This window comes from Helicoverpa zea, chromosome 2 (assembly GCF_022581195.2).
Source record: "Helicoverpa zea isolate HzStark_Cry1AcR chromosome 2, ilHelZeax1.1, whole genome shotgun sequence".
Taxonomy (NCBI): domain Eukaryota; kingdom Metazoa; phylum Arthropoda; class Insecta; order Lepidoptera; family Noctuidae; genus Helicoverpa; species Helicoverpa zea.
In genome coordinates, this window is record NC_061453.1 from 10,512,610 (window position 1) to 10,533,782 (window position 21,173).

General features: G+C 36.3%; 1 protein-coding gene across 5 annotated transcripts in view; it reads left to right on the top strand.

Moving 5' to 3' along the window:
* LOC124643297 (maternal protein pumilio) overlaps positions 1-21,173 on the top strand; it is an 84,581-nt gene that overhangs the window by 13,452 nt on the left and 49,956 nt on the right. For 2 of the 5 annotated variants that reach the window (XM_047182226.1, XM_047182235.1), the window contains 7 exons: positions 5,708-5,840; positions 6,179-6,328; positions 6,574-6,799; positions 8,327-8,483; positions 8,890-8,962; positions 9,041-9,141; positions 9,479-9,625. In XM_047182226.1, the coding sequence (XP_047038182.1) occupies positions 5,708-5,840; positions 6,179-6,328; positions 6,574-6,799; positions 8,327-8,483; positions 8,890-8,962; positions 9,041-9,141; positions 9,479-9,625 (987 nt within the window). Of the gene's footprint in view, positions 1-2,166; positions 2,445-5,707; positions 5,841-6,178; positions 6,329-6,573; positions 6,800-8,326; positions 8,484-8,889; positions 8,963-9,040; positions 9,142-9,478; positions 9,626-21,173 lie in introns of those variants that run through there. The other 3 variants (XM_047182255.1, XM_047182238.1, XM_047182246.1) reach the window with 3 other exon arrangements.

Genomic DNA, 21,173 nt, shown 5'->3' on the forward strand with positions numbered 1-21,173 from the left:
TGTTCAATACATTTCCGATAGTCACACGAGAAGAAAACGTATTGTTATTTTCAATATGTACTTTATTATTTATTTTTATCCTGTTGCAATGAAAACACCTAGCACTATATATCTTGTAATTTTGCACACAGGCTTGATAGCTTTTATTCTCTTCATTTTTCGATAAAACCTACTAAACTCAGTTCGCATTCGCGCTGTATGTTGCCACACTGTTGTAGTGATAGTAGAAAAGCACAGCGAGCTTTCCGAAAAATATTGCATTTTTCTGCCCTAGGCATTTAAGATGGAGTTCCTGACTTTCTTTCATACTATGGTCGAGCGTGACGAAAAGTAAATAAAATCTTGTAGAAAATAAAAAATGCTAGCCAGACAAGCGTATCACGTATTTGGAAAGAAGGTTTAATCAATAATATACGACTTGCACTGCTCTTGTTTGAGACGACATTTGTAGAAAGTTTGCTGATTACTTTAAAGTTTGAACTTGTCATGTTTACAGGTCTTTGAACCTTCTTTTTACCATGAACTCCGCTCATTCTAAAAAAGGGTCTCGGACTTCTATACGAAATCTAAAGCTTATCTCTCTGACATCATAAGGCTCTAAGCTCTAGTAGTGGTAATTTTTTGAAAAAAAAAAAATGTGTTTTTACGAAATTGCCTACATACCTACATATGAACTTTATCTGTTTAATAATATTAGTATTTATGTAACTGAAGATAAACAAAATAACATGTAAATTGCGTACCATAACACAATCCATACTAGCGGCGTGGGTACAAGGATTATCCCTTATGTGATAACAATCCGAATCAATAACAACGGGCTGTCTGTACAGCAAGCTTAATTATGTATCCGACTGAATAGAACCACACCTCAGTCATGCTGCAGCGCGTACACATTCATATTATAAATTGAATTAATATGTCTGCCATGCACACGGGACTATACAGACCCGGATTATTTAGAGGCGAACTTTTGGTCGCCGCAACATGTTGAAGTCCTGTGCAAACAATTTTATGAAAGTAATGGTGACATTATCACCGATTATCCCTGTATGCACTATAGAAATATACCAAGGAAAATCGCTGGTTTGAGCTAAACTATTGCTAACTCTGAAAGCAAACTTTGGCAAGTGTGCTAAGACGCGAATAGACTACGGTTGGAAAAACTAGAACTGTGCTCCCGGACAGGCCGATAATAGTGCAATAACTACGTGTAAAAATGGCAGTTAGAGACTCACCGGCTTACTCATTTACCTGGACCCCGGAAACTAGTCTTCTTTGTCACTTCGTTACTTACCACTCACCTGTGAAAGACAGTATCCTCGCCTTGGTAGCACTTGATATCCGCGAATTTCAGATATGAGATTCGTATCTATTCTGCTTTTTATTTCTGGAGAAATTCATTTTGTATTAAGAAAGCGGAATTACATACTATCAGTTTATTCCCCATAGATAAGAAGGAAAAATAAGTACGTAACTGTATCACACTCACTTCCCAAATAACTTTATTCACTCATCCTGATAAACTTAGAAATTAAATTACATAATACAAATCAAGTTTGAGACGCTTTCTAGAAGAGAAGAAATTGGCAAGGACATGGTATACCTACGCTTAAAGACGGACAGGGTGTGGAAGTTATAAAAAAATATTTTCCTACGTTTAACTATGTGGAGCACTACGTAGGAACGTATGTAGACACGGAGGATTTTTTATTTTGCAATCACAATGTGTAAAACTACCGGTTTACGCCGCTCAAAAATAGAATTTTCGTTCGAACACTGGGGTAAAGCAGGGTGTGACAGCTGAAAGTCGCTCAATTTAACTGTATCTTAATCAACGAAAATAAAATAGACGTTATTTTCTAGTCTTTGTAACATAAATATGAACGTTTTATTCCGTAATGTAACAGAATTATCTTCATTACGTAGGTATTCTAAAGGCGTAAGTCCGTACCTCTAGCACTGAAAAATTACGAAGTTCAATAGAGCGCCAAAAGGCATAGACTATAAAAACAGTCTACAAACGATCGCGCCTCCAGCAGTTTAGGTTCTATGGTTACCCAGTTTTGGTGTGCACGCCATCTATCAAATGCGAACACTAAACTTTGCTCCGTGCGACGCTCCCTTGTACGGGGAATTATAACGCAGGCGCTGTGGTCGGCGTACGTCCTTTGTTCGAAACAAGTCAACATTGTATTATTTGAGTTTGGATCTTTCTAGTTTTATTTCGCTGCAAATAAACATTTTAGTGTAAGAAATGTGCTTTATAATTGTTGTGGTTAGTGTATATGTTATATAGAACTAGTGTTTCACGTATAAAGTGTTATTTTCTCACGATAAGCTTTCGTTGTAGTACATGACTGAGCTTTAGGCGGATTGTACGCATGAAACCCTTGAGCGACTTTTTTTTCGAAACTGATGTTAAGGATATGGGCCCCGACATGGTGAGTTTTATGGTTTTATATCGTAGATTAGACAAGTTGGTTGCTGTTTTAAGTCATGAAGTTACGGAAATCCTGGTTTTTTCGAGCAACAGGTCCGTTTTTGTTTTGTTTACTTGTCACCGGCGTCCGCCATTTCTGATTCGGAAATTGTTCACCGGTTTGTTACTTTACTTTTTTTTAAAGAGTAATAGCGTGGGAAGTCGATCTTCTATGGACTATTGAGTTAACGTTATCATAATCGTATGTCTCAGTCATTGATTCTGTAAAATTGGTTTAGTTTCACATGATAACTCTGTTGTTGTCGCCATTGGATCGGCAGCGGTGTGTGTGACCAATTATTTATAATTAGGTACATAATAGATAGGTCTTCAGATTTCTATGTATGAACATAGAATAAGGTATTTATTCCTTTCAACTGTCAATGATTTACATTTAATTCTAATACTTTTTAGTTCATACCAGCAAATTAAAATTCTATGAGGTGCATAAAAATATCCTTTTACTATAAAGCTTTTAGTAATCACCTGTCTTATATATTTTCTTGTTTTTTCTTCTTTTATCAGTATTTAAATGAGTCACAATGAAAATAATTTATGGGAAACAGATTCATTAATTGAACAATATGAAAACTCGCTTCAATACGATGGTTTTACTGGAGTATTCTCAGCAGATTTTTTAAAAGATTGATGTAACAAAATTGTTATGTTACTATTTTTATAATATTCCTGTCATGCTTTTTGAAAAATTATGTGGATATCAGAAATACCTATTATAATACATTTTTTAAAATTTCCATCCATGTTTACATAACAGCAATATCAGATACTGCTATTATTAATATTTAAGAGAGATTCCGTTTGCATGGTGTACGTACCCATGATAAATAGCTATAGCTATAAGCTAAAGGTCTATAAATACCAATAAAGTTATATTTAGGTCAGGATATTTGAACTGTTCTGGTCTACATTATAAAATTTGAATTACAATGAAATTATTGCATTAACTGTAAAGCCTTCTATGTAGTTATCCTAAAACTAAAACATATATGTAACATTGAATATTTATTAACAAGAGAATATCCAAGATCAGCTTGCAGTGGCAGTAAAACTATAATTTTCTTATACGGTTACAGCTGATTCTATTGATTCTGACATGCCCCTAATATTATTTTCATACACCTTAAAGTTGACTATTTAGTATTTTTTATCAATAAATAAAACATCTCCATGATTACCAAGGAGTTTCCTTTTTGTTCTTCTTCGTGAGACATAATTTTTGGAAATAAAAATCTATAAATAATTTGATGTTTCAAGAGAAACTGTAATAGATATAATAGGCCTAACTGATGTAAAAACTATTGAAACGAACTGCATCATTTCTGTTTGATGTCAAAAAATGTTCATAAAATTACCAAATAGTCTTTAGCAGGTCGGTTTAGATATGCTGTGGATTTCTATAAATTCTTTATCAATAGATTTGCAATTAGAAATTGAAATTTGACATGTTTTATATGAAGCTTATTTTAAAAGTTCAATAATTGCTAATCAAAGTTACAGAAATCTGCAGTTAGTTTGAGTGCTTTTCTTATGATAATGAATTGTTACCGATGGTTTCCTTTGCGTCCATTGGGTCCGTCCCCAGATAAAATATAGCAAAACTAGCTTCCGCCCGCGGCTTTGCCCGCGTCAAGTTCGGTTATATCGCCTTTCCAAGAGAACTCTTCCAAAGTCCGGGATAAAAACTATTCTATGTTCTTTCGCAAGATCAACTCTATCTCTGTACCAAATTTTATTAAAATTGGTTCAGTGGTTTAGACGTGAAAGCGTAACAGACAGACAGAGTTACTTTTGCATTTATAATATTAGTAGGGATGTTACTCAGGAACAGTTTAGTTAGTGTGACCGTAACAGTTTAGTGCGTTACCTGTGAAAGAATTGTAAACAAACCAAAAAGGAATAAACCTTTATTTCTTTAGATTGGGATGCTTAACAGTGTTGCTGGATAATAATAATAATCCACACAATTTGTTACCTACTTGAAAATTGGGAAGCAAATAAATAGAACCTCAGAGACAGTATTTCTTTCAATGACTGCAGGTAATAATTAACAGCTTAAAGTGTAAGACCCCTGACAAGTCTCAGATAACAGGTGTATCATATAGTAGTATATTTATTTTATTTTATTATAATTACTTACGCAGAAGTTCTATTATTACAGACCAATACTTTGAACCATAACTGCTTTGTTAAGCATTATGATTAGGATGTAGCTTTGTAAGCGCTTTAGGTGAAGAGAGAGCTAGCTTTTAGTTGTTACTGATAGTGTATCGTCAAGTCTTCCAACCAAATATTTCTGCACAACAAGTATCACATGATATGTTATAAGTGTATTGCTATGTATGTCTCTGTCTTGATCTTAAATCACCTGTTTTTGTCCTCATATTTTCTACTAGCTTTTGCCCGCAACTTCGTTCGCGTGGAATAGTGACTACCAGCAGATTTTTGATTTGACCAATAGATGGCGCTATATGTCCGGAATAATTTTATTTTTATTTTTTTTTGTAATAAAAACTATCCTATGTCCTTTCTCAAGTTTCAAACTATGTCTGTACCAAATTTCACACAAATCGGTTCAGTAGTTTAGGCGTGAAGAAAAGACAGACAGACAGACAGAAAGACAGACAGACAGAGTTACTTTCGCATTTATAATATTAGTTTGGATTCAGTTAGTAAATGCAGATTATGAACGATTTTGCATTTAACAAAAGATCAATATGAAGGAAGGACAAAGGACATAAAAATAAATTACCAAACCAAGCTTCAAACACTGAAACATTCACTTTAAATAATGGTACAGTAATAATAACAGTAGGACATCATTCTAACGCCACTTAAAGTAAGTTGTTAAGTATTTGGATGAAGGTTCCTTGCTTCATAATTTGTTTTAAACAGTTTAAGTAAAAATATTTAGCCTGACATTATTAATGTACTATATATGTTAAAAGCATGACATCTGCTTGTATTTTATTGTATCCCTGTTGAATGCTTTTGTCTTTACCGATTTAAAATTGAAATTTTCTGTAATGATTGTCTGGTATTTAAAATGCCATAATTTCGCTGATGTGTAAAGATGCTTGATGTTATTTCCGATATAATGTGTTCTATTATTCCAGTGGCTATTCTTGATCTGGCAACAAATTGTTATACAACTGTTAACATTAGTATAGTTTATCAATAATTAGAAAATGTTTTTATCGTTTTTAGATTGCACCTGCTGCAAAAAAACTATGGGACAAAGGCCCCGGCGCTGGCGGGGACAGCAAGGGCCCTCCCCACCTGCCGCCTCTGCAGTTGAACCCCGAGCAGATGTGGCGTGATCCGACCTGGTCTGCACAAGGTTCGTTACACATCGACACTTTCTCATTACCTTTCTAGTTATTGTCCTTTTTAGACAAATAAAGTTTGTTGGTATTTATAAGAAATAATACGCATCCTCGATGTCAATCGGAGCTCCAACACAAATTAATTTACAACAAGGACTTTTTTTAATTGGACTAACCTAATTCAGAAGATATTAAAATCGACGTTTCGACGTTTCGTTATTCATGACCTAGCAATCGAAATGACGCTCTGTTATGAAATCCTGCTAGAACAGACTACACAACATACTAAATAACAATAATACAGCTGATGTAATTAAGTAATGCATGGTTTTTGAACATAATGTTTTTATAGCTGTGGAACACAATGTGGGCGTTCCAATGATGGGCACGCGACGAGGTGTCGCGTTCCCCGGCGGTGATGCCGGCAGCATTCTGTCGCCTCGTGATACTGCTGGACTCGGCGTCAAAATGGTCGAATATGTACTCGGAGGATCTCCCACAGGTATGGTCTATGCCATCTGTAATACATAGTTTCGTAGTTTCATCACAGTATTGCACCATTTAAAAATCATCTTGACGTCAACAATAAACAGCTGAGCTATATCACTAACGCAATCTTGCAATAAAACATGTCATTTTATTGTAAAGGCAGCCAAGAATTACACTAAATCTAAAATGTTATTCCAAATTAAAATGAATACTGCTTGAAAATGATATTAACTTCCATTGTATACCACTTTGTTGCAGTTTCATCAAGAATTAATTATTCACATCTCGTAGAAGCAGGTGGTGTGGCTACTGGCGGAGGAGAAAAGGTACCCGGCGTCGTCGCTGGATTACGTGGCATGGTCCTTGAGGAGCGCCCAGAGGACAAATCGGCCTCTCCATTCGAGAAGGATTTGCATGAACTTCACGAACATGGATCTCTACCTAATGGACTTCATAATGGACAAGAAGATGACAAAGCTTTCAAGTGAGTATTTGGTTCTAATGTCCTTCTTAACTGGTATTGTGTTCAAAGCACATTGGTGAAACTGACACAGCGTTGCTGATCGTAACATGTTTGAACTCATGATATGTTTCATTTTTTAAGTTTATGGAGGAAGTATTTGATGATGAAACACAAATTGGTTAATCGAAGTCGGAAACATTATAATATTTTTATAGTTTCGAGATGCGGCAATAAAAAAAATTGTGATTAATCTGTACCAGACTCTGTTAAATAAAAATAAGAAACAATTATTATCGCTAATGAGATTAAAAAAAAATAACAACAAACAAATCCAAACTCATACAATACACATGATATTTCCTAAAAACAAAATTACCATGCTTATACATCCAATCAAAATAACTGATAAAAGAAAGACGCTGTCCGCTACTTATCTCGGTCAATACACAAATGAGTATGAGTGGTCGATACGTTAGATGGTCGCGAAGGCCACCGAGCGGCGGGCGTGCAGACGGAAGAGTGCGCGCGCGGCGGCGGCCGGCGGGCAATAACCGCGCGCGTGGATCATGGCCTCTGTCAATGCCAAGCGCCGCACGCCGCGAAGCCTGCTCTACCGACCGCTCACTATCATTCACATGCTTAAGATTTCTCTGATAAACTGACCGCCATTGCGAAGCGATTGATCTACATATGATCTGTGCTATCAATTCAATGTTTTTGGCAATACAAGGGATTTTTGATTAACTTCACCTAATTTAATTAATATAACTTTATGCTTACGCGTAAATATGTATGAGTGAATATTCTAAAACAAGAGATTTTTCGTAAATACATCCAAATTAGTGTACAAGCAATAAAAAAATTCATTATTCAGCAATGTCTAATTAACTTCATGTATGTGCAAAAACGACTAAACCTACTATAAAGTTTTAGCGTCTAAAACTATGAGTCACATATAAAGCCTCTATGTCTTGAAGGTTTCAGGGATTGTTCACACCAAACGTATTGTCCGCCGCTGACTGTGAGTATACTCACAGTCGGCCTCAGTGTGAACGTCGACTCAATCTGCAGTACGCGTACTCACCAAGCCGACAATAGGCTATAGTATAGCCTATTGTCGACAATACTATAGCCTATTGTCGGCTTGGTGAGTACGCGTACTGCAGATTGAGTCGACGTTCACACTGAGGCCGACTGTGAGTATACTCACAGTCAGCGGCGGACAATACGTTTGGTGTGAACGATGCCTCAAGGATTATTGCCGAATGAAAAACAACCTCATTATTATCTGTATTTGTAATATAGTGCTCATCAAATGACTTTGCCGGTCCGAAGTTGGCTAGTAGTGACTGTAAAAAATTACTGTGAATGCACGGAGTGTTCGTGAACGGACCTCAGAGGGGCATAGTAATTTGACGAAAACTGTATAATATGTGGTCGTTAGAGCCTAGAACGTCCATTACTGGACATAGTGGCTGGAGTGATTTGGCTATAGTGCCCGCGCTGGGTATGCCGTAGTTACATAGTAATGATGTGATGTATGTGTAGCCGCACGCCGGGTTCGCGGCAGCCGTCGCCGGCGGAGGAGGAGGCGGGCGCCGTGCGCAACGGCGACGCGCCCGCCTTCCCGCTGCTGCCGCCGCACGCGCTGCCGCAGCCGCAGCCGCAGCAGCTGCACCATCTGCCGCATCTCTCGCATCCACAGGTACGCACACATCCCTACTCCATAAACTGACACTGCATACTAAACAGTCGGCCGAAAGTTGAGCGATTGTTATCAACTATGTTTTAATAAGAGAGGCTCTATTCCTATCATATCTTTGTAATGTGCGTAACTACCATTTATCTGCATACCGACTTATCAGCCCAAAAAAACTATCGACCAACTAAAAGTCTGCAGTTCACAGCAATATCTGTCAGCTAGAGTAGAAGGGTATTACTCTAAAAAACGTTGTTTTACAAAAAGTGATTGTTAACTCATTATAGAATGTACCTCTCTGAACTAATCAGCTGATGGCTAAAAGTTGTCTTTAATAGATCTGATCAGAAAGGGCTTCCACACATTGAAAGTTTGATACTAGTTAGTTCATGTATTGTTATTTCTGTTACAGCATCATCCAGGGATGTTAGGCGTGGCGCCTCTGCAAGGTCTGCCTCACCCTCAACACCCGCAAATCCACCCTGGTTAGTAGACATCAAATAAAAAATTTTCATCATCTTAATACTTGTATCAGAACAAAATACAACATAAATTCGTTTCAGGTATGACATTGAACGACTCTATGAATCAACACATTGAACTCGTTTTACAAATGGAGCAGCATCCACAGTTCGACAACAATAGTTTTGCCAGCACGCAGCAGGTTAGTTATATACAAATAACATAAAGAAATGCTTCATTGCTTTTAACAACAATATAATTAAAGCATGTAAAAAATAAAATTATTCTTAAAAACATAATTTTCTCCCCCGCTTGTTTGAACTTCTTACAAAAGAATCTTAAAACATATCCATTTCTTTCACACTCTTAGAAGATTGTATTAAAACTCTATACATATTAAATACATAAAAATCTATCTGCATCCCACAAAAAAGGATATTTTAACCGTGGTATTAAAAAAAAGCAATTGTCTTTATTGTCTAGTATCACACTCATAAGAAACAGTATTGTAAGTAAGGTGTAATCCGTTTTGTACGTAGTACGGGGGTGGCGTCGGAGGAGTGGGCGGCGGCGCGAGCGGCGGCGTGGGCGGCGTGGCGGGGCAGGCCGCCAGCCTCGTCAACGGCGCCTCCGTCGTGCAGCAGGCGCCCGACTCCTCGCAGCACCACCAGCCCTTCGACGTGCAGGTCAGTGTCTGCCGCTCCTTGCCCACCAACCAACTGGGGCTTCATTCTGCTAAATTAATAAAGTCGAAATTTAATCGCAATAGCAGTTTTAACCTTAGCGGGCATTCTGCTACTAATATGAGACCAATCGTATTCCAATGACATTTCATTGGTTTGTCTTTGGTCTGCCATTTGGCCGATACGGTAGTCTGCTCTATCATATTGCAATCGATTATCATTTGCCGACAATGTGATTTATTTTTGAATCACAGAAAATAAGAAAATCGTTTATTTAAAAGAAAATATAACGAAATGCTACACACGCTTCAATCGTAATTGAGTCGTGAATGAATCTTAGTTGAAATTGAAGTAAAATTAGCAGAATCAAGCCCCTGCCTTTCTATGTACACCTCAAGCTTTCTGGCCACCCAAAACTTAGCATTGAGCCAGTAAATGCAGTGCAACTTGCTCTCTTTTGTTCGACATCAAAGAGACTAGAATCAATGAGGTCTACTGCCCACAACTTTTTTCTTCGAGCTGGATGTCAAGTTGCTTTTCAAGTATTTGCGGAATGTGTAGGTACATGTACTCATCATCTCACGAGCCTTTTCCCAACTTTGTTGGGGTCTGCTTCTAGTTCAACGGTTCTATGTAGGTACACGTACTGAAGAAAAATAATACAATGTATGTTACATTTCATGTTACATTTTGCTTATGTATAAACCAGAACTCGTCGTAACTTTCAAACACATAGTTTTCTTACCGAACAAAATATGTACAAACTCTTGACCCTGGGCGGGCAACGGCGATTATGATTTTTTAAGGATATTTGGTTACTGCCTAGACTTTGGTTGGTTGTTCTATTTGATAGTCGCAAACTATTCCACAAGCAAGTCCAAAAACCTGTGATAGGTGGTCATGTTAAGCAGTAAACAATACAACAACACTCAGGATAACTTGAAAATCAATACCGCAAGTTTGTTACTTGCCATTTCGCTCTTTTCATTGACCTTTGATTTTCTTTATCGAGTTAAAGCCAAGTGTAAAAGTTATTCTTAATTTCCGGGCTATTATCATATTCAATCTCATGACTGTTCGACTCAGGAGCGCCTATTCTCTTTAAAAAAGTGCACAGACAAACCTGCAGACCGTTTTATGCCTACATACTGACTTCGGAATCGTCTCGGTAGATGTCGGTAGTAAGCAAGTTAAATAAAGAAATGAAAGTGAAACTATTTATCATGACTTGTTCAAGAGAAGTACCCTATTTCTCGCTTGGACTCTTTGATAGGGGCTCCTAATATAAGTAAATAAATCGTGCTGTTTATACAACCCAAAAATTTGTAATGTGCTCAGTTCAGCGGCGAATATTTAATCTCGATACTCGCACACATTAATCGACGCTTTTTAGTTTTCCCTGTGACAGTTAGTACTATAAATCTACTGTCGTATCAGTTTTTATTCTTTTTTATTTTATAATTAAATTACTATTTCGTTTTGTTTACGTTTTAGTACACACAAGTTGTAGTCACACTTGACTTTATGACATAACTTATATAATTGTGTTGATTCCTGTTGGCAACCTAATCCTAATAGAAAGCAAAAATGTTTATATTTTAGGATATAATGACTCCGAAAGTTGAAAACCTTTTGAACCTTAAGTTTCGAAAATGTGAACAAATTCTCGTCTCAAAGACCTTCTAGAAATATTATTTTGAACTTAAAGGGTGAAATCTTGTTTTTTTAAATCATACAGTTATACTCATAAATAACTCAATTTTCCGAGAGATGTCACTGTACTTTGGGCTACTTCGCGTTGAATAGATTTTTTTCTGAGTAGATAAGTGGTCGGAATAAGTAGTAGCTACGATCGGGAACTACTACACTAAGCGTGACCCTTTACGTTCTTGACCGGTTTTTTGGCTTCTAATTTATAAACTATCTCAAAGAAGTTGAAAATACATAAGGTATCGTAGGTGGTCATGTGGGCAATTATTTACCCAATCTTATGTACACCCAGTCGCGTTTGTTTAAACTTTTATAACGCGAAAGCAGTTGGACTGATTCCTCTTCATACAGAGTAGCAGAATATATTTATTTTAAAAACAATGGTACCGGAACGGGTCATAACGCGAGCAAAAGCTTGTAATTAATTTCACGAATGTTTCTTCTGACGAACATAGTCAGAAAGTCGTCAAATTATTACTTAGAATAATTATTTTGATTATTTACTGCATCGTTTTAGAGTAAAATAAATCTGGGTTTATGAACTCGGTCTAACCAGTTAGTTAATATATCTGATGCCGCAGTATGGTAAATATAACCTTCTTGCGCAACGTCGCGAGTGATCCTATGTCGTGAACCGGTCTGTCGGCAACGTGTGCATTAAACTAGACCTTGGTCATGTGCATGTCTAAACCTATACGCTCTTCGCGTCAAGAGACACCGTTTATTGTACGTCCAATAATTATACTGCCTAAATTATGTTAGTATTATAACTAGCAACTTATATTTCACTAACCGTTTTCCCGCGGTTTCACCCGCGTCCCGTGGGATCTACTGCCCGCACCGGGATAAAATATAGCCTATGTTACTCGCAGATAATATAGTTTTCTAATGGTGAAAGAATATTTAAAATCGGTCCAGTAGTTTTTGAGTTTATCCATCACAACCAAACAAACAAACAGAGGTTTTCTCTTTATAATATTAGTATAGATTTACTAACTGATTTGTCTTCTGAATATGTGAAAGGAATTTAGATCTCGCACCGATATCCTAAATTTCAGCTATTTTCTAATTACTTAATCCAGTCATATCATTGCCTGGGTAAGTATATCTAATCTATGAACGAATAGGCTGGTCCCCTCGAGTATATCAACTGGGAGTTGAGACAGTTAAGATAAGCGACCTGATCATCTTTTGCACAGTTTAAATTAGCTAATCCTTTCCCATTAGATACTATCTATATTATTGTAAGACTCGTATTTACTATTATGTACACAACTAATTTCTTTTAAAAGAATGAACAATATTTTTTCTTTTTCACACGTTTATATTATTATTCACGCCAATACATGTGCTAATCAAAACAATCTACGTAGAGTAAGTTATAAGATAAAATAAAAACGTAAATTCGTAAAATCTGTATCAACCGCTTAAAACGAGCGTTATACTTAAGATAACCTATAGTTCGGCCATTCAGAGAATGCGTTCCTGACACGTCGCGATTGAACTGACGACGTAACTTTGCAATGGCGTTGCAGTTACGATAAAAATATTTTTGCTGGTTGTTTACCGTTTTAACAATTGAGGAGCATTAAAACAACATTATTATATCAATAATCAATGAATGTTATAATTTTGTGCCAAACTGAGTGTCAAATAACTTGGTAAACAATATTTTTCTAAATCTATACTGCGCTATTACAAGGTTATGTCAGCGGTTTATATTTTGTAGTGCTGTGCTAAAAATAACAGGCAAGTATCGTAATCTGTTCTTATACAGTTATAATATAAAATAATACGTTTTGATTTTCTTTTTAAGAATTGGAAAATAATGGACTATAAGACTTAATTATAACGTTTATGAAATATAAAAATAAAACTATGACCAAACCGCATTTTTATACTTAGATTAAAAATGGTAACCCCAAATGGCGTTATGGGCCGCCATTTTGTGACGCTAAAACAGTCGTCCGTTGTCGTTTCGTGCGCATAGACCACGTTTTTCAAGTGTTTTCGATCTGTTTTTATTTGATTACCCGGCTTTTGTTAGACCGAGATATCAGGATTGATTCTGTTATTGATAATAATATAATTATACATGTAGGCGAAGATGATGATGAAGACACCACCTCCTCAAGCAAATCGGAGTCTGATTAATATTCTGTTCGCACATTCAATTCAATGTACTTGTAACAAAGAATAAATAAAACAATTTTATTATATGAATATTACCTTTTTTTGGTTTCCACTTAAATAACTAAAATATAAAACAAATGATTCCGCCAATTTAAAACGAAAATAATCTTAAAATAATGCGGCGGTTCATTTTGAAGGAACGGTAACGAACTCAGTGTTATGTTGTGCCCATCACTAGTCGTGACTAACTGATAGGTGTCAGGAACGCATTCTCTGAACGGCCGAAGTATAAATAACTTTAGCAGTGTAACAGTGAAAGTGGAGAAAAAGGAATAAAATCACGTCTCCGTTTATAAAACTAACAAAAGTGATGATTTCAGAGCTCTAACGAGAAGCCTAGGAACGAAGTATACTTGTAGTTTTTAACGTCTAAAAATTGCTTACAGTTAAAATAAAATCATGAAGTTATATTTTGGATTCCATACATATATGGTCTTTGTAAATGCTTATACCTTCCGGCCATCAGGCCTGATCTGATACTTAGAGGAGCAATAATTTTACTGAGCTCAATAATTTTACACATAAGCAAAGAAAAAGTGTATGTCGTCAGGTCATGTCGTGCCGTGAGAGAACACTGACAATAGTGGGCACGTTGTGCTAACGTGTTTTTACTGAAGCGCCTTATGCATACAGCCATGGGAAATCTTGATATATGGTCATATACCTCGACAGTTACTAAATCCAAATCGAAAAAAAAAAAAACTGCATATGCTTTCCTGAGGTCGTGTTGCAAACTAAAAGATATACCGTTGCTTTTCAAAACACGAGATCATTGTGAAATACCAACTGTACTTTAAATCGTGATTTGTTTAATGACATCACATAATCACACTAACATCAAATGAGTAAAAACATTTTACTCACGTGCTGTTGTATAGGGAAAGGTTTGTAAAAATGTGCGCACGGATTTTGATGAAACTTGGCAAGAATATACATAGATACATACATAGTTCAGAGAACATACATAAAGCCTTCATTTTATCAGTGTGCGGGAAGTAGTTCCTCAGGAAGCGGGTGAAACCTCTCGCTGGAGCTTGTATGTAATAAAGAAATATCCTTTCTTTTCGTCTCTCATCCATTTTGACACTCAAACTCGTCCTTTAAGCATTGATTATTTGAAAGTTTGAATACGTATCTCGAATGTTTTTATTTGGATAATGACCATCACAAATAGACAACGTGAAATCGTTCGCTTGTCAACGGACGCGCCGCCAACAGAATAAACGGTATTTGGGGTTAATGCCTTATTAAGAGATTATTGTAAGTTAAAACACTTCGTACTAACATTATTAAACGTATACTTTATGTATGAAGTGCGTATACTTACATATAATAATGTTAGAACGTATACGTATTTTTTATTGGAAATAAAAATAGATTTCCAATTTAAAAGTCAGTTGTTAATGATTCGGGATAATTTCATTTCGACAGATTAACTGTTGTCGGACACAGAAGTTGGAGCTTCAACCTTTACAGCCTTAGCAGCCGGGGTCCCGTGTATGCGTTCTAATTTAACCATGACAATTACTTCTTCCGTTATTTGTGTGTGCTCATATCATCATATTATTTTTTCTTAAATTTCAGCCCATTTGAGCAAAATGTCCTTTGTTTCAATCCATCTCAATGTAATCTATTTCTCTTTTCATATACATATTTGTATCATTTACTAGCCGTTTTTACGCGGTTTCACCCGCGTCCGGTGGGAACTACAGCCCATACCTGGATAAAATATAGCCTCTGTTACTCGGGAAATGTGTAGCTTTCCTACAGGATTTTTTCTAAATAATAATTTTATCTAAATATTTTTTTTTATTTATAATACAAGTATACACATCGACGCTTGAAAGGCAATAATATCTAAGCGACAGAAATTCCAAAAATGAGTTATATATACCAATGGATTTGTATTTTTTTTCTGCGCCGTTTAGTCTAATCGGTGTTCTTCTACGACGAGTTTTATGTCGCTTAGATATTGCGAAATTTATACCAAATCATGAATTTTGTGCTCACTAACCGACGCAAAAAAAGGGATTTTTAGGAAATTTTAGACTTAGGAAAATTAAAATATTGAAAATATCTACTTAGTCTATTTTTCATGTTTTTAATTTTTACTCGTTTGGACTTAGTTATTTTCACTTGTTCGAAAATTTCTTTACGTAAACGCTTAGTAGATTCTACCCGTAAAAAGTATTTGTGAATCGTACTTACAGTGTATTTAACTTGATGTCATTATTTTTCGAAAGTGCAATTTGTATAATTTTACCCATATTAATATGTAATATTATTGGCGCTTAGATGCTTTTACTTATTTGACTTGATAACTTTTGTTGTTAACAATGTCGGTTAGATAATTTTATTTATTTCTTTTTTTAAGATTGATTTTCAATAAAAAATACCTATATTTAACAAATTTTACGTTCATTTATGATCCCACACGTTAAAAAAGTGCTTACGAACTAAGATTTACCTTCATTTTATTATGTAAGATACATTTTGTATGAAAGAGATTTAGTATAAATAACATTTAGATAATTTACCGTGTTTTATTTTATAAACTCTTAGATAATTTAGATAAATACTCTTGTCTATAAATTCTTAAGTATTTGTATTTATTTACTTTTGCCTGTTATAACTAAAACCTTTATCGATAGCTTAAATAATTTTACATGTTGCTCCAAACTTATCAGATGCAATTTAAATAATGTTACTTGTTTGTACATAACATTCAGTGATAGCTTGGATAGTTTTACCTGTTTATCAAATGAGGATTTTTTTATCGAAGCGACGTAAACTGCTTTTTATTCGAGAGCTACAAGGCTTATTTTAATATCAAAAATAGCTATAAAAATTAGGGATATATGTATATTAACAGCATCAAAATCCGTCTATATTGTAATTTTTAATATTTTTTTTGCAAAATTTTTTAACTTCAAATCACTCTCCTGTAAAGTTCATTCAATGTCGCTTAGTAATTGTTGCCTTTCAAACGTCGACATATTAGTTGCCGCAACGATTTTAACCCGCTGCCTGGGGAAACTACTTCCAGCACCCCGATAAAAAGTACTCTATGCGTTATTACTGCCAAGTTTCGTTTATGACGGAACAAATACACAAACATTCATGTCTAGTAAGGAGTTTTTGTGGAAAATATGTTCATGTCATCTACTGCCTGCCGGTATGTTAATGAAATAGCTATACTTAGATGTATGAGTAAACATTAGTTTCATATATTATTATGCATCCATAACAATATTGACGTCGTTTGAAATAATTGTCACAATTATTATTCATGGTGGACTGCAGTTGTTGTAGGTATTACCATAACAGGTGTGTAAGGCAGCGTGTTATTACGCCACGTTTGGTGCATTGCATTGTCGCATACGAGTTTGGCAATGAAGCCGCGTGTAGATAGGTGGCGTTACCGTTAGTCCGTGGAGCGTCGCGACGCGTGCCCCGCTAACGAGCGCCTATCTCCGGCCCTGTTCCCACGCCGCTACCCGACGAGGAAGTAATAAACCTACACCTTAACTGCACACACCATTACCGATTGTAACGCTCACACATGTGATAGAATCTTCACGATCACACTATGCCATCGACCGACAATGCGATGTATCAATAATGTCTTATCGAATTGGCATGCCGACACGCGACTAGGGACTCCTATCATAACCGCCTAGTGGTTATAGTGTGCTACAAATTTTTACATTGCCTTCGAATGGGCCTGTAGGGAAAGTTCTGCTTATACTATCATGGTCTCATATAATATTTGACACCTACTTACTGCAAGCAATGTCAAATTCCTATCTCTAGTACCTAACCAAATCCACGGATAGAAGATTTATTGAAATCCACCATTAGCCTTTTTTACTAACTGCTATTTAGAAGAAAACAATGTTACCCACTTGTTCCGTATTTCAATACCCTGATTTCAACTTTTGTATTACTCAAGTCCAAGTGATAGTTAGAGCTTAAAATTCGACAGCCATTAAATTTCACGCTTTACAACAAAACAGTTTCAAAATTAATTCGACGTAATTCTCCGAACGATATTTGCAAACTTTTGAGAATTTTAAATTGCTTTGTAAACGAAACGATTACGCTTCTAAACTACAGGGTTATTGAACTGCTGGCGACAATTTAGACAGCGAGCTACCTGTATTGTTCCAAGCTGCAATCCGTGTGAAACCTGCAATGTAAGGCTATACCTGACACGAATAACGTTCCAGAGCCTTCGCAGACACGATGAAATAAGATTGCTTAAAAAACCATTGCATATCTATGGTTTTTGGTCAATGTATTCACCAAAGATTAAGACGGTTGATGATATCTTAAAATTTCAGTATAGATGTACATAATTAACGGACGTTCACTTGACTATTCATTACTGGCAATTAATTCCCGCGGGTTGCGCTCCGCGGCGCTGAGATCGACCTCGTGGGAAATTAAACTGTGCACGGGCCGTCTTCTGCCGCCCGCCGCCGCCTCTTGCCCGGCCTCGCCGCCCCTACTCCACATATGAACACTTTCTCTTGCTGATTTCCCGATTTTTCTTCGTGCATTAAGTGCAGTGCTTCGCTAGTGGAAGCTAACGCTATCAACCAACACAATTAACTAATTACAAAAATATTTAACTTTGAAATGTTCTTAAAAACATTATAAGTAGGTACATCTTATGTGAACTCAATACATATAAGTTTATTTTAGCTAATAATAGAAATCAGATATGTAGACGAGTATTGAAATTAGTAAGCTGGCTCGTTGCTTGTTGCGGGTTCATGTGAGTGGCTCATTAAATATGGAGCTGTAATCAGTGTGGTGCTCGCGTAGTCCTCTCGTACCTCGCACCTCTCAGCCTCTCAACCGCACTCTCATTGTACTGTTTTGATAAATAACCCTATTTTCTAGCCAACGAGGACGTATATTTTGGTCTTTTGAAACAAAATTACTTCTTTGTTCTGGACTAAATTGTCGATGTCAAGATAGGCTAGCCAACCCATGACGGACTACGAAAAAAATATAGAGAAAAGAGTGCGATAACACATATTTTTTTACGAGGAAATCTAAAGCTATCGTGTGGATTCGAAACAATGGTATGAAATAAAACTGTATTTTTGTTAATAACCGTTGCAATTGAAATCGTGTTTTATTGAGTGTTATCGTGACGACGCTTTCATTCGCCTTGTGTTGTCGGAAGGGGCACGCAGTTGAATGTTGCAATGAGGTAAACTGCTGCCGCGAATCGGATCGGAATCGCTCAGCCGCGCCCGATTGCGCCGCCACGCATCACCGACCGCGGAGAAATTGAAGTATACGGAGCGATAGAATATCCACCTCGGCTGGCAACCACTTGCGAAACTTCTAACCGCTTAATTGTCCCTCACTTGCTAAGCTAAAATTGCGGGAATTCATCGTAACGTTAACTTCGATGCGCACGAATAGTCGTCGGGCAGAGTGCGACCCGAATAATTACATAATTTTAAAGTTAATAAGTAATGAGCTTTGTTGTATGTAGTCGACGCGAACGCAGTGGTGTTTGTACAAAGAACGATCTCAGTAAGCCTGAGGGCGCTCGGCATAAGCTGGCCGTGTCGTCCGGGCCGCGGTTATGAGATTATTCTCGCTTTGACGGCCCGCCTCGTCCACACTCCGCATGCACCGCGTTGCGCTTTTAGGTTGTACGTACTCGCCAGCTTACATTTAAAATCCTAATTAGCTATTTCATGACTTGATGTTTACTCTCCTTTACCTTTTCTTCTTTTGGGATGAAGTTGTGTTTATCGTAAATTATACTTCGGCCGTTCAGAGAATGCGTTCCTGACACCTATCAGTTAGTCACGACTAGTGATGGGCACAACATAACACTGAGTTCGTTACCGTTCCTTCAAAATGAACCGCCGCATTATTTTAAGATTATTTTCGTTTTAAATTGGCGGAATCATTTGTTTTATATTTTAGTTATTTAAGTGGAAACCAAAAAAAGGTAATATTCATATAATAAAATTGTTTTATTTATTCTTTGTTACAAGTACATTGAATTGAATGTGCGAACAGAATATTAATCAGACTCCGATTTGCTTGAGGAGGTGGTGTCTTCATCATCATCTTCGCCTACATGTATAATTATATTATTATCAATAACAGAATCAATCCTGATATCTCGGTCTAACAAAAGCCGGGTAATCAAATAAAAACAGATCGAAAACACTTGAAAAACGTGGTCTATGCGCACGAAACGACAACGGACGACTGTTTTAGCGTCACAAAATGGCGGCCCATAACGCCATTTGGGGTTACCATTTTTAATCTAAGTATAAAAATGCGGTTTGGTCATAGTTTTATTTTTATATTTCATAAAAGTTATAATTAAGTCTTATAGTCCATTATTTTCCAATTCTTAAAAAGAAAATCAAAACGTATTATTTTATATTATAACTGTATAAGAACAGATTACGATACTTGCCTGTTATTTTTAGCACAGCACTACAAAATATAAACCGCTGACATAACCTTGTAATAGCGCAGTATAGATTTAGAAAAATATTGTTTACCAAGTTATTTGACACTCAGTTTGGCACAAAATTATAACATTCATTGATTATTGATATAATAATGTTGTTTTAATGCTCCTCAATTGTTAAAACGGTAAACAACCAGCAAAAATATTTTTATCGTAACTGCAACGCCATTGCAAAGTTACGTCGTCAGTTCAATCGCGACGTGTCAGGAACGCATTCTCTGAATGGCCGAACTTTAGCCTTAGTAAAAGACGTACACTTCTGTATCCTTACTAATATTATAAATCGGAAAGTGAGTTTGTTTGTTTGTTTGTTTGTTTGTTCCGCATTCACGCCGTAACTACTGAACCGATTGCTTTGAAATTTTGCAGACGTAAAGTTAGAAGTCCGGATTAAATAATAGGGTACTTTTTATCCCGAAAAAAATAGATATTCCCGAGGGAAAACAAAAATATTGTTTGCTTGATGGATGGATTGTAGATGGCGCTGTGTGTCGTTTAAAACAAGGTAATATATTGCAAACGAATATAAACATGTAAATTTAGAAGCTAAATGATACGATAATGAATCCCCGAAAATGAGGAATTCCCGAGGGATGATGTACAATTTGTTTAATCGTCTAAACTGTTTTTTTTTACATCTACTTATATATTGCAAACGAATATGAACATATAAATTTAGAAGCTAAATGATACGATAATGAATCCTCGAAAATGAGGAATTCCCGAGGGATGACGTACGATTTGTTTTATCGTCTTAACTGTTTTTTTTACATCTACTTATCCTGAATTAACTATAATTCAACGAATTACTAATTGGTATAAGTATTAGTTAAGTTATTTCGTTCTTGAGGTATGCGATAGATGGCGCTGGGTGTTTTTAAAACGTGGTAACGATGTGTTTTTAAAATACATAAGAAGTGGAATGATAGCTTTTTAAAACGTGGTGACGTTGTTTTTTTTAAGATACGTAAGAAGTGCAATGATATCTCGCGCTTTAACCTGTAGCTCATTGTTCAATCGCGAGCTTCCCGATAGCTCGATAGATGGCGTTGTGCTTTTCTGTATCGTGGTGTTAAGGTTCGCCGCGAATTAGTCTGTTTTGAAATCAGTGGGGCCCAGTAGCGCCAG